This window comes from Serinus canaria, chromosome 2 (genome assembly GCF_022539315.1).
Source record: "Serinus canaria isolate serCan28SL12 chromosome 2, serCan2020, whole genome shotgun sequence".
In the NCBI taxonomy this organism is placed as follows: domain Eukaryota; kingdom Metazoa; phylum Chordata; class Aves; order Passeriformes; family Fringillidae; genus Serinus; species Serinus canaria.
The window spans coordinates 85,552,964-85,571,819 of NC_066315.1; the positions used below are offsets into that span (position 1 = coordinate 85,552,964).

At 38.3% G+C, this 18,856-nt stretch overlaps 2 protein-coding genes across 4 annotated transcripts in view; one reads left to right on the forward strand and one right to left on the reverse strand.

Moving 5' to 3' along the window:
- RPRD1A (regulation of nuclear pre-mRNA domain containing 1A) overlaps positions 1-10,232 on the forward strand; it is a 43,552-nt gene extending 33,320 nt beyond the window's left edge. Inside the window, exon 7 of the mRNA XM_009100278.4 lies at positions 5,579-10,232. Coding sequence (XP_009098526.1) covers positions 5,579-5,728 — 150 coding nt within the window. The 3' untranslated portion in view covers positions 5,729-10,232. The remainder of the gene's footprint in view (positions 1-5,578) is intronic.
- A 2,272-nt stretch (positions 10,233-12,504) lies between these two features.
- C2H18orf21 (chromosome 2 C18orf21 homolog) lies at positions 12,505-18,182 on the reverse strand. Of its 3 annotated transcripts, none has more exons than XM_050971366.1 (5): positions 17,721-18,182; positions 17,201-17,223; positions 16,251-16,450; positions 13,114-13,322; positions 12,505-12,708 (listed from the first exon to the last, which is right to left on the reverse strand). In XM_050971366.1, exons 2-5 carry the CDS (start codon positions 17,217-17,219, stop codon positions 12,555-12,557), a joined length of 582 nt encoding a protein of 193 aa, XP_050827323.1. In that variant the 5' UTR covers positions 17,220-17,223; positions 17,721-18,182; the 3' UTR covers positions 12,505-12,554. The 3 variants fall into 3 exon arrangements, with proteins under 3 accessions (XP_050827323.1, XP_030092036.2, XP_050827322.1); XM_030236176.2 differs by lacking the exon at positions 17,721-18,182 and adding an exon at positions 17,339-17,461; XM_050971365.1 differs by lacking the exons at positions 17,201-17,223; positions 17,721-18,182 and adding an exon at positions 16,858-17,177.
- Positions 18,183-18,856: the final 674 nt, after the last annotated feature.

The window sequence follows — 18,856 nt, forward strand, 5'->3', positions numbered from 1 at the left end:
TCCTGATAAAATGCTTTGTTTCTATCAGCTACTGTTCCAGACAGGAATTTGTGGTTTGAAGGTCTGCAGTGTATTTCAGTGTATGCTGTACCACAGCATAACAGTTGATGCTAGGCAAAGTCACATAATCAAGCTTTCCCGATGGTCACTATTGTAGTTTGCGGGTTTCAGACTTCTCAGTTGATTGCTTCCTATTGCTTCACTTGCAGACAAGCTGAGGAGTCTGTAATACTTTAACTTAGGAAATTTCTTTGAAGTGTTAATTTGTTGGAAATTTTAAGTACTAGGAAAAATAAGATACCTGGAATTAGAGGATACATTTCATTTTCATCTGTCAGTTTAAAGTAGGTTTCTGAAGAATAAATTGTATTTTGTAATGGTGAATCTTGCCATTAAAAACCTGAGACTATTAGTAAATCTCTGCACAGAATAATGTGTACAGTGAGTAATGCTTGGGGCAGTGCATAGAACAAAATAAAATAAACAAAGCAGTCAACACATAGTTGCTCATTGCTTCAGTGCTATTTACTTAGTTCAAAACCTGGCAAGATCAAATGCAAAACAGTTAGATATTAACATATTTAAAAAGTTGAAGCTTGCTTCCAGAAATATCTTTTCTAGGAAGTAGGCAATGTGCAATGGAAGGTTAGCCAAGTCCATCCATTTCAAAGCTTGTCATAACTGTCCTTAGTTCTACCTTGTGTGTGAAGCTTATGGATATTGGTTCAGTCTTTAAAAGTTATTTCAGGGTTTCATTTATCCTAAACACTGGTAAATAGGTTTAGCTTCTAATTGTACTGGTGACAAATGTGAGTCATGCCAGATTTTTAAAGGCAGTGCAAAATTTAACCCTGCTGATCTGTTTTCCAAGGTGATAGTGAGGCTTACCTGAATCCTCAAAGTCTAGTTGTCAGTCTTCCTTGCAGAAAAATACCCAAACTGGGTGAGATAGAATCTAGCAAGGTAAGAGTCTATAAATAATGTGATTCTGAACTTCAGAATCTAGATATCAGGCCATCATGTGACATTTGCTTTCATCTGAACCTTTGAAGAGTTCTAGTAGTTTCTGCTCTGCTGGACACAGGACAGGAGAAACCTTTGCTCTGTGGTGCAGCTCTGACATCTGCACCTGAAACTGAAGGTTGGAATGGACCTAGAAAGTCAGAGATCTCAGTTTTAAATACTGTGTTCATACAGGCCATGGATACTGTTGTACACACATGCCCTCAACACCTTAAAAGCCTTTTAAACGTCTGGGTTTTGTTTTTCTGTATTGAAGTATTTATTTCCACCTTACCATTTTGTAGCTAACGAGGGTGCAGATTAAATACTTCTCTTTCCTGCAAACCTTTTATTCTTACTTTGCTATACATGTTCTACCACATGGTATTTTGTTGCATCCCATAGCCTCAGGGATCAGATGAAGGTTCAAAGACACATCAGTGTTATAAAGGTAAAGCATATATTTTATCTGTACCCCCTTCCTATTGCAAAATATCTTTATAAAGATCTATTGCATTTGGAAGGGAATATATTCTCTGCAGTGTACAGTTTGTTTGACCTGCCCACATTTTTATTATTTATGATGTCTGTAATGTCTAATCAAAAATTATTTGGCTTATTTGCCTGGTACTTCTTGATGGAGAATCACTATTAATCTAGATTCTGAATCCATATGTTATTAGCATTGCTTTCACAAATCATCCATATACACTGTCAAACAATGGAAATTGTAATAACTGGTGGGACTCTAATGAGCAAAATAAGTTTTAATTACCTCATAAACCTGCTTTTATGACTGGAAGTAAAAACAAATATTGCCTGAAAGTAGTGTTAGCTTAAGTCACTGGAGAAATTGAAGAGACCTTAATTCCAAACATCAGGTTGCCCATATATCCCAAAAGTGAGGTTCTCCATAGATAGGAAGAAATGCAAATTAAGCTCAGTGTAACAAAATAAAGCATCGTACTTCTGCCTGTCCTTGACTCTCTGAAATAAATATCTCAAATCTTGCCTCATTTATACAGGGGTAATTTGAAGTTTATCTTAAAATCAGCTTAGTGACAACCAAATTGAAATTCTCCATGAGGATTTCCACAGTTAAAAGTGTCAAAAACAGGATTAAATTGTTACTTGGTTGTATAATGTCCAGCATTTCTAATGGAGTAACGATATTAGAAATAACACCTAGATATCCCAGTTCCCACTTCTCTGCTTTCATTGTCACACTCTCAACATACACACTGAGGAAAAAGGTTGTAGGTACATGTGCATGCTATTATGATAAAACAGTAAAGGCTGTACATACAGTGAGTGTTGTTGATAATGAGTACTTAATGCTTGTATTCCAGCAGCCCAGGACTACTTAGTTCATGCCAGGACTATAATAACAGTTGTAAAAATACGCAAGCAAACCTTTCAGAAGAGACTAGTGGTTTTAAATAGAATCAAACTGTGAACAGCAGCTGCCTTGCAAATACCTCTAAAACTGCTGAGTCACTGTACTTGAAAATCAGTCCTCTTTTGGACTTGTTCACTAGTCATAAAAACTGGACATCTACGGTGATTTCTAGAATAGTTTCAGGAGTGTCATGGGAAATTAGGTGCTCTGGATAGGTGAATAATTTTTCTCTTTGTGGAAGAGGATTGCTGTGAACGTCTAACCTGTAGTTTCAGATCTCACATATGCTTTGGATTACCAAAATTGGATTAAAATTTCATTCTGTAATTTATACTGCATCAATAATATAATCAACTATAAAACCTTACTTTTTTTTTTTTTTTTTTTACTCTAGTTTTGCAGTAAAAACTTTGAGCAAATTTTCTCGGAGTTTCATATTTCTGAGAAGGCTTAAGGAACAAATTTTGTCTCCCTAGAGTGCATTACACCAGAGATGTTGTTGAGAGGAAGATGACTGTGTTATGTGGGAGACAAATTTATGAGAACATTTTCCTTAGTGAGGAAAAGGAACCTACTGTTAGTAGTATTGATCAAGCTGATAGTCACTAGGCAACAAGTCCCAGGCAGATTTATATGGAAAATGCTGGATGTCAGAAATGCAATGTTGTTATGGAAATGATTTATTATCAGCTAAAAGGAACTTCAAGAGAGTCAAGGAACTGACAATCTAATATAAGGCACCTTTCAGGTTTTGGAGTAAAGTCTAGCAAGAATATATCTGCTGGGTCTGTTGCTAAGTGACTGTGTCTGTTTGCCTAACTTCAGGCTTCAAGCTTGTGAAGGGATACCAATTTGTGGCTTTACATTCCTCATTGATAGAGAATAAACTTGGGCAGGATTCAGCTCTTTACAAGAATTATCTGCAGGAGGGATTTTATAGTTAATTTATTTTATGATTTTAGGCCTCTTGAGTGTATTGATTCTGCTTACAATTCTGCTCATCCTCTTCTGTGTAGCAGTACATCTTTCACAGTGGACACAAGATCATCTAGACTCCTCAAAATCCTCATCACCCAGTGAGCAATCTCCAGGCATCCTGCTTCTGAAAATAGGGATTCTAGTTGACTACTATTCTGTATAGCACCAAAATGGTTGTTTTAGTAAACAATGAAACCTGAAGCTAGTCTTGTCCTCTGGCATTAAAATCTATTCCCTAAAATAATAGTCAGGAGTCCTGCACCCTGGACAAAAATGCATAGTGAGAATGCCTGAGACTGGCCTTTTACATGCTGGAAAAAGTGTTTCTACATACTTGCACAGTGTCTGCTCAGTAAGGCCTCTGGATGCTGCTGTAAAATCAGGTATGAAACAGTGAAGTATTTGTGGTCTTTGGGCATTAGTATAGGGATACAGTGTCAGGATACAGACCTTCATTTCCACAGCCATGTCCAAGTTTTCACAGGACCAAGGGACTCAAAGAAGTTGTTAGACTTCTTTGGCCACCTGTATCCTAAAATAAATGCTGCTTTACCCTGTGTACTGTTACCAGGTGTTTACAGTTCTACTGACTGGGCATCTGTAGTATTTTCACTGTGTTTGGTATCTCGTAAGAATCTGCATGTAATATTTGATTTTTGAAAAATAAATGATACCAAGAAACTGATGATCCTAATTCAGGGACACTTTTTCTTTCTCCCATGTAAAGATTTGATAATTTTTTTAGCTACCCATAATGATTCTTATTAAGAATTTAAGGTATCTCCTGGTTCTCTTACTGCCCTTGATAAGAAGGTCATGTAGTTGCAAACCTTTTAAATTTGTGTTGGACCTTGTCCAATACTCTTGATCATGTCCCAATTATCTAACATTCTTTACTACATTTTTCTACTGCATTGGTTCTACTACCAAAAGGTATTTTCCTTATTCTTCCTTATTACTCCATGTTATTAACAATATAGTAACATATTTAAAATTATGTTTAGAGCTTTAAAGAAACAGCCCGATTCTTACCTTTTATATACATTTGTACAGTGTTTTCATACTTGCTGGAATTATCAAGTGCTTATATTTGTTACTGTTGCTGGATCATGTAGAATTTTCCCCCACTGTTATTTAAAAATGGTTATAGTTATGAGATCTTGGTTTTCCATGGGCTGATTGTCCAAGCTCTACGTTGTTACTTCCAGCCATTCTCAGGCTGCAGCAAAACCTGCAGCCACACTAGAAAGCATCTGCATTTGATGTGTTGTGAATTGTGGTATTTTTTCATGAAGCACTGCTTTGTCTGGTAATCCTTAGTTTCTTCTGCTTTCCACAGTTTCCAAGTATTTGAAATTCAAATATTCCTGTGAATTATATACAATAATCTTCTTATATTTTGGAATAACTGTTTTCATTTTACAAAAGCTGGTATTCTTCTCCATTATGTCTCGTGTTCGTAAGAGGTGACCACTGACTATATTCTAGTGCACTGATTTACAATGTTGAACTTTATTTATATAATGTTGTTTCAAATGAAAAGGGCCTCATAGTCATTAAATATATCAATTGTGAGTGGTTTGAGCTGTATTCCAACACAATATGAAATCCTAAATTCCCAATTCAAAAAGTTTCTGGAAACCCAGGGTTAAATCCATAAATGTACTGAGGAAATAAGTTTTTTATTATAAAAGTTAATACAAAATACTTGTCATTTATCAGCTTGGTGGGACCTATTAGAACCAGTCAAGGGGTATTTGGTTGGTTTTTATTATTTCAGCAGTATGAGATGAAAGTAACTTCTTTGACATCAGTAAGTTTATCCCTCCAGCCTTTGTTATTGATAGTTGAATATGTGTAACAACTATCCTTAATTAAGTTTTAAGAATAATCCTGTTCTCCTAGTTACATGGAGAAAAGCCTGTGGTTGTGTTAGCTGGGATTGTCTTCCTTGTTTTGCATTTATGTTCTTAGAATTTAAAGCTAAATAATCCCATGGCTTTGCTTTTGAAGTCCATTGCTGGGAAAATGCTAGAGCTGATACCTGTGCCTAAATACCCAGATCTCTGAGTTCTCACCTGTGAAAGGCTATTTACCTAACTTGCAGAAGGAATACTTAGTTTGGAAAATCACAGGTGCAGTAAGTAGCAGGGATGGTAATGGCAATAAAACCTCAAATTGGATTCTTCTGCATTACAGGAGTACAAACGCAAGTTAGCCAGAGTGTCCCAAGTACGGAAAGAACTCAGGTCGCGCATCCAGAACCTGCCTGATCTCTCTCGACTTCCCAACGTCACGGGCAGCCACGTACACCTACCGTTTGCAGGAGACATCTACAGCGATGATTGATTACCAAACATCCCCCCATAACCTCTGCTTTGCTCTGGATTGAGGGGTAGGCCAGACCGATCGGTACTCTTGTAGTATTATTTTTGTATATTGTTGCAGAGTGTCAGTAAAAATACTTTAATAATTTATAAAAAATGGTTTAAAAAGTTGATTTGTTTACTATTTTATTGGTGAGTGAACATAAGGGTACATTTATAAAAGTGGCATCTCTGTCTGTTACATGGAAGAATGACTATTTATCTTTTGTAAAGATTTTAGTTGGGTGCCCTGTAAAAAAACATGCTAAGATTTTTCTTATGTACCCTGTATTTAATGTAGATCAATATATAATCCAAACATAATTCTAACTTGAGACATTTCCGTTGCTAGTGAGAGAGTGAAACGTGAAAATCACAGGCATATGTTTACAAGAAGGCCAATGTAATTTAATGCAAAGTTAAAAGTTAAAAGTGATCTTACTGTCCATTACATTTAAATTACCCACTCCCAAAACAATGTGGGTTTTTTTGAAGTAAATGCTAACAACCACTTTTCTATTGGAAGATATTAATCATGTTACACTGAGCAGATCTTGAAATGACTCAAAATACTTACAATATTTTTGTATCATTTAGAAGTCAGCATGTAGAAACTATAAAATTGACCAGTTTAATTATGTTTTGAAATTGTAGCTTTTTACAGCTGCTTAGTTTCTAAATCGAGGGACCATTCATTTGCAATCTAATCCCGTTCTGGAACATCTGTTTCCATCTAAAAAGGTTAATCCCAGAAATGTGAAGCCATTTTACAGTTTTAATTAAATTGAAAGGTCATTCTCTAAACTGTCTCAGTTGCTAAGTGCCCATTATTAAAATTTGACAATGTACTATCCGTACATGCAACAAAATGGTGATACAGCTGTACTGTACATCCTCTTCCACTGAGAAACCCTGGAGGCCAGCATGGGCTACCACTTCCCCACCTTCACCTGCTCCAGCAAATATTTCTAAATCTTGATTGTCTTTGTCTTACACAACAGGAGGAGACTGTTCAGGCCTGTGTATAACTCAAACAGCAGAAAACTATTGCCCAGTTAAAAAACTCTGTGGCATGGCATAAATGTGGTATTTGTTTGGGAACAGCTGAATTTGTGAAGAATCCTTATTTCCATACTATGCATCAGCTTTTAAGTTCACTTAAAAACTTAAAGATACAGATAGGCATTTAGCACATTGCCAGAAAGTTACAGCTTTTCATTTCACCAGAATGAGCCCTGTAATCATTGAGTGATTTTAAAAAATACCTACCTGTACCTTTGGCATTTCAATGACCTACAAAACCTGGGCTGCAAGTGTTTTGAGTTGGATATATCATAGGACTGTTTTTTGATTGCATTTTGTTAATGATTTTGCATTTGTCAGGCATTGTTTTGTACCAGTTCAGTTCACAATTTACAAGTTTAATACACCTCACATGAAATCAATTTTTTTCATAAAAAGCTGTATTTTTCTTTTCAAAACCCACAACAATTCAAAATAGTCCTGAGTGAAATTGTGCAAGGTAGTTATCTGTCACTTGTTATTGGCTTCTACAGGCTAATTACTAGAATAGTTTTAGGATGTGAATGGAGAATAACCACTCTCTTTAAAATAGATACACTTGGACATAGGCATCTTGATCCAGTTACCTTTTCTCACAGAAGTTGCCATGAATTAGACCTCAGTTAAGTAGGGAAAAAGCCTGAAAAGACAGAAATACAAGCTATTGACATAGCAGTCCATAGCACACAATGTAGAATACTGATTTCCTAAAAAATTCTGACTGATAAATAGGAGTGCGCAAAATAGTTATCAGAGCTCACTACAGGTCCAAAAATTTCATAGTTTTGAGTGGCAATTTTCCATTCCATAGGAAAAAAAACCTGACTATATTGAACCCAGAGGATTTAGTTTCTTTAGTTTAAGTGTAATATGCAAAATTAAATTACACTTACTGACATCTTTTCAGTGTAGATTCTTGATAAGAAAATGTTCTGATACAATTTTAATGTTTTAAATATTTCTGTTCTAGTATGTTAAACTCATCACACAAATTCTGACACACATATATGTGCATTGCAGTTGAGGTTAAAGCTCAGTTTTGGTAAAGAATAGCACCAAATTTGTGGTAAATATTAAACCAGCTTAATCTAGTAGGAATTCCAAAACAAATCATAAAACAAGAGGCATAAATAGTGAGTTCATGGTTGAATTCCATCCATAGAAAACTTAATTTGTGCCCAGAGGTGATTATAAGTGCAGTGACAAGGCTTATTAGACTGCACTGAAAGATCTATATTGGATACTCAGAATCATAGGGAATTAAGCTTAAACAGTCTTTTGCTGCCTGAATTGAAATTAGTTACAATAATAAAGTTGACTGCTGAATTTTCTTGATCTCTCAAAGGTTTTAAAAAAAAATGATCCTTACTTCACTGGATTTGTTTTTCCTATTCATAACTCCCAGTGATAACATTGCTTATCTATAGGTAATGTAGAACTGATAAAAGAGTGAGGAAAAAACCTCAACTTTTTCTTGCTGTATATAAGTTTTAATTTTGAGAGAGTGTTATTTTCTAGATATATTTTTCCTTATTTTACTGTGAAATTGTTTACTTCAAGGAGTTTTTCAGAGCTGGGGTTTTGGAAATGATCCCTCAATATTTGTTTGGAAAAGAGGGCTTGTGAAAGGCAAAGGTCACTCTTGGAGCAAGTGTCATATATCAATGGCTGAATGGTACGCTGGGTTTTTTTTATTTATGTGGGAAAGGCATTGGGTATCAAGTAGTTAGGAGATTTATACTGTAACTGTAGTAGTATAGCAGGAGATAGCATGGTACAGTACAGATGCAGCCCCTTAGTGTCAAAAAATACCTCCAAATTCTCAGGTTCCAAAGCTTAATGTATGTACTTCAGACATCTCAGGAAGAAAACAGGCTGGGTGGGGAAGGGTGCCGAACAGACAAAAGGGAGAACATGCCTGGGTGGAAAGGTAAAGCAAACCACAAGGTAAAGCAACTTCTGTCAAAACAGAAATAAGTGTGAGACTGGGCAGCACAATCTTTTTATCTGTAGGTGGGGTTGTACCACAGAACTGCTTTAGGGTGTTGCCATCCTGGGAAAGAAAATTTGTGGGCATATGCTGCCTACCTCTTCTAATGTGGTCTGGCTCTAGGCAATGCAGAATGCCTGCCCTACAAAAGGCATGGTTATAAAATATCTGAATATTTTTCATCTAATAATAAAGGCATAATAATTAGATTTTTTGCTTCACTATATTGCACTTTCATTAAGCATTCTCTGAAAAAAAGCAAAGATATTCCTGCAGCACTTTGCCATATGAGAATGCCTACCTTGGAGGTCACTGGGACTGCTTGTATGTATATTCTAGTGTTTGCAGGCTCAAACTGTGTTTTTTGCAGAATGTTTTGAAAGATATCAGGAATACTACCCCACTTTTGTGGTTTTAAAAATAAATGTGAAGTCCTTAGTTACAAAAATTGCCATTCTTAGAAATTGTGTTTCATGACTTCTTTTGGAAATTAGACTACAGCCTGCAGTAATACTAGCTTGTCTGATTCACTCTGTTAATGTTTGTATTAATATATTAAAGCACCTCTGTTAATCCCTAGCAACACAACCCAAACCACATGCTTATTATGTATTTTATCCAAGTAGTCTTCTGAGTGTCAAATTGAGAGCTTTCATTATGATGAAATTACATTCCTGCTTACCTGAAGTTTAAAAAACCCATTGTGTTAGGATTTGCACAGACTAGTTCTGCTCTCACATCTCAGTGGTAACTCAGTCTGGTACTTTGATGATGACTCTAAACATATATGTAGGATGCAGTAGCCAGCAGTGCAGATGACCATGGAGGATGTGGAAATCATACATAGGCTTGGTTGGTCCTCTGCAGAAGAGCCTTTTGAAACCTAAGGAAATAGAACTGAGGATGTGGGTTTTTTTCAGTGGGAAAATCAGTGAAAACCAGCACATCTAAAATTTGATGGTTACATTTACAAATATTTAGGTCAGTTCTGCTCATTATGTTTAATCACAGTGATTATTCCTGCAAGTAAAGAAAGCAGACTCAAACATAGTGTCTGAAGTGGAATTTTTTTCTAATGAATGACCAATTTTGTCTCGGCTCCTATTTCAGTGTGTCATTTATCTTGATTAAGTAGTAAATCTCTTCCATCGTGTTATTTAGGAATCTAATTCTGACTTCATATTTACAATAGTTGAAGTATCCTACTAAGCATGATGTTTTTGTGGGAATTTGAAAAAGTTCAATAGCACTCATTACTTGTTTGCAACAGAAATAGATTTATTTGTTAAAAGCTAACAAGAAAAGTTTGAAATGTAAAAATGTTTCATTATTGTGCTTTTCTGACAGAACCTGTAATCCTTGTGTAATTTATGTCCTCAGAATTACACCTGTATGTACGCTCTTTCATATTTAATAAAACATTGTTGTAAAAACATCTTTGAAAATTATTGTTCCCTGCTTGCCTTCTCAGTGTCATGGTGGGAAATGGCTTTAATGTTAACTGCTCCCTATACTCAGGAGTCAGCAAAGATCTCATCTCAGTGATGATGCTGAGGAAATGCTTGATGCTAATTTCAAGGTTTATTACTCCCTGTATTTTGTGTGACAATTTTGGTGAGAAAGCCGTGTGTTAAAGGGTCTGAAGCTCTATCTCTAGAACTGTAAATTTAGTTGCACTGGTTATTTTCAGACACACTTTTGTAACATTTTCAATGTGGTACAAGTACTGCCAGTGATACAGATACCATTGCCCAGTAGAATTTCTGTGAGCTGGGAAATAACTCCCACTCTCTATTCAAATGCCTCTTTGCAGAGATGTATGCTTAATGGAGACCTTCTTGCTCTTATTTTACAAAGTCTCTCAGAAATCAGTGAAGACATTTCCTCTCTCGAGTTGTTCTTCCAGCTCTTCAAACACAAGCCAGTAATGTGGCCTGGCAGTGGTTTGGAGGGGAGCTCAGCAAGTCTCTCACAGCCAACAGCCTTCAGTGTTTCATCAAGTACAGGAAGGTAATGTGTCCTGAAGGGAAAGAGTGCAGGACTTGCATGTATGTGTGTAGGATGTGTTTGCATGTAAGCCTCTGATGTATGTATATACCTATATATATTATATATAGAGACATGTTTATGCATATGTGTCTTTCAATACACCAATTGTGTGAAAGTCCAGTTAACAGAAAAAACCACTCTATTAAAGGCTTAGGAGTAATATAAAAACACTGGAGATTATTTCTACCTAGCATTTTGAAGCACACTTGTAAAACAAGAAAAGGCACATACTGAATGACTTCTTTCCCTTTGTTCCCAGAATAAAGTCCAACACCTTACAATAACAATCCCTTTTAACAACACATCTAGACATAGCTGACAACTTTGGTAATTCCAAACAAAAAAAGATGTTTGGAGCATGACAAGGCTCTATCTCTGTTAACAAATAGTGTGCTGCAAAGGTAACACTCTTGGTGTGCAGAATGCCTGTAGCTCAGTGCCTACCACCCACAAAACATTTTTGGAAATGCACAGTTTAGACAAGCTCTCCTGTGATCCTATGGATAGATCACCCATTAGCTTTCTCTGCACACTGGTTGTGCTCCTCCCTTCATGTCTTTTATCCCTTCTCTGTAGTTTTATGCAAAAAGAATGCACTCTTGAGACAGCAAGGTGTTGTGTAAGAAGCACTGTAAACAGGGACAAGGGGGAAATGTGCTCTGATCTAACAAACACATTAACATTGGGGCACCTTAAAACACAGCAGATACCTGTGCTGGTTTCACATTGGCCTCATGGGAAGCACAGCAGTACCTAATGTGTGTACTTTTAATAAGAAAATTTATTGCAAAATTTGTATTTTAAAATACTTCTGTTCAATGAACATTTTCCATCAACAAAATGAAGTATTTTTTCCAGAGGATTGGATTGTAAGTACAGCAACAGGTCAATTAATGCCAAGTTCTACACTGGAAAAGGCAACATTCCAAGGTTTGTATTTTGATTTTAAGAGTGGCAGTTCATTTTATCCCACACCTACACAAGATACAATGAGCAGTGAATCCTTCAGTTATTGTATAAGTGTACAGGAGATAAAAAAGGATACATGCCAGTCTCTGAGACTCTTAAGTACAGTTTACATCAAACTCTTCTCCCCTGCCCTGGACTGCTTCCCAGTGCACCAAGTTATTTGCTGGTCCTATTTCTTAAGCAGTGTTCACTGAGTCTGAAGGCACTTAAAGTAAACTATTCATTAAACTAGCAAAAGAAAAGGAAAATACAGATCTTTACATCCAAGAGAGTAAATGCTAACTGGCTCTATTTTTTTAGGGGGAAATGTGAAGCACAAGGTGCAGAACTTTCACTGCAGACCGTATGCAGGACAGGCTATAACCTCAGTCCTGAACAGTGACTTCATACTTTCTCATCTCTGTGCCAAACATAAATTGAAAATCTTTAATGTTGACAATTAAATGGTTCTGATGGGGCCATCATCAGCTTCCTCAAAGGATAAATCCTGGCTTTTAATTCTTGGGGCACCAGAAACTGCAAATATGTTCAAGATTCCCAAGCATATTAAACTGGCTATCTTTACATCCCCCTCTGGCAGACCATCACTCCCCTTAGAAACAGACCTTCCTTCTACAAAACATGGTCTATGCTTCCACAAGGATGTTAGCTTGAGTTTTAAAGAAATCACTTTGATGATTTACTAAAACTGGAGTAATATTTATTGCTGTAATCTTTATTAGTTTAAAATAATATATAACTAAAGTGAAGTCAAGAAGGTTTTGAAATCTGCCTTCTGGTTTTTCTCTTTTTCTTCTAGGTCAAGCATCCGTTTTAGCTTAGAAAAGTGAAATTTGGAATTTCGGGGAGTCTTGGAAGCCGAGTTGGTTGTTGTCTGTCCGGATTCACGTGTCCTGAAAAACAAAAGATTCAAATGTCTTAAAAGGGAGAAATCAGAATTAACATAAAGTAACTGTGAAAGCACACGTATATAATTTGAGTGGAAAATATCCAAGAGAAATAGTGTATTTTCATGTGCAAGTGAGCAGTCAGAAGTGTTACTTTGTTATGCAAATTTAGGACAGACATTTTGCATTAAAGACACAAATGTAACTGGGTATTCTTTGCACACAGTGGCTTTTCATGAGAATCTTTGATTTTAAAGGTTGAAAAGTTAAAATTGATCTCCTAAATCGTACCAACTGAGAAATACACTAAGTTATCAATTTAAACTTTATTAAATGACTGAGATAAAATCAACAAGATTTAATATACTCTACTTGGCAAAGGTCTGCTTCAAATAGGAAAAAAACGGGTACCTGGAAAGTGATGAGGGACTGTTCCCTTTAGATCCCAACCTACTGCAGCTTGCAGGTGTCATTTTCTTTGCAGACTGAATTTTTATATCTGGTGTCTTCAGGCTAGATTTGGTACCTGGAGTGCCACAATTTTGTGCTTTGGCTGCCAGAAAATCCCTGCTTTTACCATAATATCTTGTTGTTTTGTTGCAAGATTTGCAAGAAACGAGCTATGGAGAGAAGAAAGGAAGTATCAAGCTGTCTTTCAGTCTTTCCACCTTTATGTTATAAAGCCATTAGAAGAATTATCCAAACTGTTCTCCAAATACCATGACACAAAATAAATATTTGCTGAAGTGAAACATGAGATACTAAAAAGTACAAAGATACACTGTGTAACTCATATTTTAATTCATGCTTCTTAAGCCAAATACATCCCTTGGGTTTATCTAGAAATTACTCCAATTCCCTACAAACTAATTTCAGAGGACCCATACTGCTGACTGTAGTATTGTACAGTGATATAGAGAGAACAAGCCTGTCAAGACATGAAACAGCACCTGAACTGGGCAAATCATATTTTGAGTGTACAAGATACACTGAGTATACTGGAGTACTCTTACACATTGGGAATTTGCTAAAAAATATGACATGCTGTGTCATCTAAAGTTATTAGCATATTCTACCCCCAAAGAAGTTATATTGCACACTTTTCAGGGAATCTTGGGATAAAATATTTAAAATACCAAACTCTCAAACCCAGTCATCCATTTTACTAAAACCAGCAAGTCTCAGTGAACAAAGACAAGGCTTTGTATTAGGGCAAAAGTACTTACTACAACAAGGAGGATGTTCTAAACAAAGGGCACTTTCTCTTCTCTCTGTGTACCTCTAGGCTGCAGGGAACTTCAGCAGCACACCAGGCTGAGAGGTGCATCAGAACTGATCACATCACCCAGTCAGAGGCTGTCAGGCATTCCTGATATCCCTTACTGCCATGGCAACTATTCATACTAAGATATATGAAAGTAACACAGCCAGACAGCTTTTTGAGGCACCAATTAGACTGACAGAAAAACAGTTACATGACGCTTCTGGTTAAAAATAACATACTCAAAAGACTGTCACAAAAATGTCTAAGCAGTTTTGAAAACATCTACACCAAATCATTCTTCATTTCAAAGTGTGTAAATTCAGATAGTTTATTAAAAATTACATTTAGAGATGCTGAAATGAAACATTTTTAGTTAAGTGTTTTGACTTCCTCTAGACATTATATTTTGTCAGCCTAACAAACTAAAAAAAAACCAGAAACAACATTAAGTATTTTAATGCTCAGGTATTGACGTATTTTTAGCTCTTCTAAATGAAATTCAGGTGGGAAACAAACTCAGCATTTCATGGTGACTTAGCACTGCGTGGCATATAAATGGAGGTGACCACTTTACAATGCAGGAATTACTGGATTAATCATAGCACTTCACAGCTAATTTCCATTCCCTGAAATGGATCAGCAGTTAACTCCAAAAATGTTTAAAGCCTTGAAACAGTCCCTATGTTATATGCCTTTTTATGCCAGAAGCAATCTAAAATCAAGTTCTACTTGCTAAGAAAGTTCTCAGAGGTTCAACCTGTCACATTATTGCTTGCATTAATTTCCAACCACACTGGAATTTTCATTTGCACAAGTCTCAGGTATTAGATTACAGGGATCTACATTGCTAATTTTGAAAGCTGCCAGTTGCTGACAGCATTTTTAAAGACTTAAGACAAGAAACACTTAAATCATAATCCACAGAACAAATTTAAACTGAAAAAAACACAAGTACAGCAGACTGTAATTACATACCATGATCAAAAAATTACCCATAGTATAAACTGGACCTATTTAAACTGAATTTTAAACTACTCATATGAATGCACAGTGTGTCCCTAACAAACACTCTCCAGCTACACAGTAAATCTAAGAGCAAATCATCACTTCATAGGACACTGCTCTGTTTATCAGTTGCTTAAAGGGACAGTTCTTAATGTACCCTCAACATTTGCAATACCAGAAAAATAAAGCAAACATTTCAGCTTGAAGAATCACAGAACATCTTGAGTTGGAAGGGACCCACATGCATCATCAAATTTCAGCTCCTGGCCTGGCACGAGACATGCAGGATCACAGCATGTGCCTGAGAGTGTTGTCCCAATGCTTCTTAAATTCCTGTCAGCCTTGGTACTGTCACCCCTTTCCCGGGGAGCCTGTTCCAGTGCCCAGCCACCCTCTGGGTGAAGAACCTTTTCAGATGTCCTTTCTGAAGCTCAACTTGGATCTACAATTTGGGAAGAGTGCCTTTATGAAGCATCTTATTTTGCCCCGACAGTCAAAAACCTTGGTGATATATTCCTCAGTTTAAAATTTTTCATTGACTCTTTAATAATTTTTGGTTTCACAAAATTTAGTCCTATAACCACAACACTCTTATCCAAGAAAATTCCAAGTGTGCCAGCAACTGCTGGGCACAATAGGGTGCTGTCTCATGTATTACAACAACCATTCACATAACCTGTTTTAAAAACACTACATACCTTGGCAACACTAGATTAAATGTTTACTCTTATTCTTCCAATAGTAATAAGATGTCACATTCCTGAGTACTTTTAGGAAAAATAACTAAGGCCTCAAGAAAAACATCAACTTGTTGCAAATACCTCTATAGTTTAGTTTTAAAAGAGTTTCTATAAACAGTAATATCCAGACAAATGTAAAAATTTCTATTAATACAGATGGCAATAATAATCTGATGTAGCCATGAGAGGCTAGTGAAATACATGAAGTAAAGCTTATGTCAAAACATATTTGCTCAACAAGTGATATATTGAAACAAAGGCAATACATGAGATGTTTGTGTAGCTTCTCTAACATGTGGGATCGCAAGGTATTTTTCTGTCAAAAAAGCTTACTGGCCTTGTGTTCATGATCTATCTATTGTGGAAAGTAGATTTTAAAAATGTCATTTATGCATAAAAGTTATTCCAAAAAGAAAGAGTCTTATGCTCATGAAAAATAAATGTGTGGGCTCCTTTTCTAAGAGGAAAAGGAGCTGAAACAGGGACATGAAATTTAGGGAAATATCATGTACATGTCAGTTTCAAATAGCTGTCCTTACCAGAATGCTTCTTGACTCCCTGTACTTTCTCAAAAGCTTTGTCTGTTTCATGTTAAGCTTATGATTCTTTGCCTCTCGTTTAAGAACCCTCTCTATCTGTGGAGTCACTTTCATCTTTGGTTTGAGGCGCACGCGGTAGCTGTCAGGAACCAGGAACTGGTAGCAGTAAGGACATATCCTTTCTAATCCACGTTCATTACCTACAGATAAATAAAGGCAAAAGGGTGAAAAAAGTATGTTTTATAAGCAAACTTTAAAATGGTTGCAATTTTAACATTACCTAGGTATATGTTTTTGTGTTTAAGGTACCACTAGAACACAAGAGGAAGCTGAGCACCAGAATGTGCTCAGCTGAGCATAATTCAGACTAAGTTAATGCATGGCACAAATTTACACGATATGTAACTGTAGATTTTCTTGAAAAAATGCAATTCCTTCCTAAAATTCTTTAGCAAACAAGGCTCGCAATTCTGCCATGTAGGCACAATCTTCTACCAGATTAGGGAGGGACACCAAAGCCTCGGAAAGCTCTTTGCCCATTTTAAGTGTGAGAAGATGACACGATCTCAGGCTAGAAGGAAGAAACGCTTAGAGATAAATTTCAGACCCAACAAGAGGCTCGCTCCTGGCATCTGCCTCATTATCTCCTGCTGCCGAGGCTGGACTCGGGCGCCTCTCCCTAAACCCCCTAGGGACACCTGGCCCCGTTTCCTGGCGAGCTCGCCACCGCTGCCGGCAGCCCCCAGACACGGCCCTGCGGGGGCAACTCAGGGGCGAGGGGAAAAGGGAGGGAAAGGGCCAGCCGGCATTCATTCCCAGGTTCCCGTCCTTGCGCTGCTCTCCCACGGCAGAGCCTCCGCTGGAGCGCGCCGGGCTCACGGGGCGCCCGGCTCCGGAGCCCCCTCCTCCGGCCCCGGCTCCACCGCCTGCGCCCGGGGCCCCTCACTCGCCTCGGGAGTTGCGGAGCATCCACCTGCGCGGGAGAGAGGGAAAGCGTCAGGGCACGGCCGCCGGCACGAGCGGGGACATCCCGCGCGTCACCGCCGGGCTCCCGCACCGCCCGGCCCGGCCCCGCCGCCCTTCCTTACAGCAGGAATCGCGCCTGTCCCGGGCAGGACCCCGCCAGCTGCTCCGCCGCCGCCAGCAGCCGCCGCCGCCCCATGGCGCCGAGCCCCCGCCCCGCCGGAAGAATAGGGAGGGAAGGGAAAGGAAGGGAAGGGAAGGCGGGCGATGTGCAGCGCTTGGCCGTGCCCCGGCGGCACCGCGGCCGCAGCACCGGGGTACCGGGCTGGGGCGGGCCCCGGGCTCGGGGCAGGGCAGGGGCCGTCGCTGCCGGGCAGCGGGGCTTGGGCCGAGGGGCCGGCGGAGCCGAGCCCGCCCCGAGCCCGCTCGGAGCCCGGCACCCGCCGCAGGGAGCGCTTGTGTCCCTGGCCGTGGGAAAGTATCTCCGGTAGGAAAGGAAACTTTTACCTTAGGGGAAAAAAAAACGTGAGGAAGAGGTGCTTTACGCTGAGGGCGGCAGAGCGCTTATGCTGGCACAGAGAGGTCGTGGAATCTCCTCTGGAGACCTTCCAATCCCACCTGGATGCGTTCCTGTGTCATCTGCTCCAGGGGACCCTGGATGGATGACTTCCAGAGGTCCTTTCGAACTGTAACAATTTTGTGATTCCGTGGGAGAAAACAGAAAACAACCTCCAAACCCTACACGTTTCTCTGTGAGGGCTTGTCAGGTGAAAGATCTGCAGCAGCCTCTCCAGAAATCCGCCTGATGCTCAGCAGTGCTGAACTTCATCTGACACGATCTCTATTGGAGATGCCTTTTCCGTGGATTTTGGCGACTAGCAGACTTTACTTGATCACTCTGCAAATGTGCTCCCATTAAACAGAAAAACAAAACAAAACAAAACAACAACAACAACAAAACCAAAAACAAGAAAAAAAAACCCCACAAAACCCCTCTACCAAAACCACAACCCCCCCCCAAAACCTCCCTCACAACCCCCCCAAAAAGCCCCAAAACCAAACCCTCAGCTTTTCATCGTTTGATGTGTGTTTTATTAATTCCCTCAGCCCCGCTCATTTGCTTGACGTTTTTATCCTTTGATCTATTGGTAATGGTGTTCATTTAGGAGAGGTATTCAGCTGAACAGGCTTCGATAGTCTATCAAGGAATTTGAATAAATATAATTATTTCTTATTTTCTGACATGGAGTAGCCAAGGGCTTTAAAAATAGAAAAGCAAAGGAAAAAAGAAATTTCAAGACTTCTTTAAGACAGCTTTACTGCACAGTCAATAAATCTGGACTTGTTAATGAAGTGTTCTTAATAGGTACAATTAGGGCCTCTGCTGACTCTATTTTTAAAATGAAACTAATTTTTTTCAATTAACCTTTCAATGTTATATTTCTGTTGCTTTCTTGCTGGCTTTTCCGTTCCTAATTTTTGAGTGAAGTCATATCTTTTCTGAGTGGAAGAGCAGAGGTGTCATGTAATATCCATTCAAAGCACAACCAGTGTCTGTCAGTCAACAGATTTTTTGGCAAATGAAATATTCCCATTTATTAATACTGGCGAGGGAAAATGAAAGTACTTCTTGAACACAAGTA

What these genes read in the sequence shown, in the direction of transcription:
- C2H18orf21 (XM_030236176.2), bottom strand. Translation starts at nt 17,412, where the DNA reads ATGGGGCGGCGGCGGCTGCTGGCGGCGGCGGAGCAGCTGGCGGGGTCC. An exon ending in GATGCTCCGCAACTCCCGAG is followed by an intron (nt 16,451 to 17,200) that starts GCGAGTGAGGGG and finishes ATTTATCTGTAG; the next exon opens with GTAATGAACGTGGATTAGAA. An exon ending in AGTCCCTCATCACTTTCCAG is followed by an intron (nt 12,709 to 13,113) that starts GTACCCGTTTTT and finishes TTTGTTTTTCAG; the next exon opens with GACACGTGAATCCGGACAGA.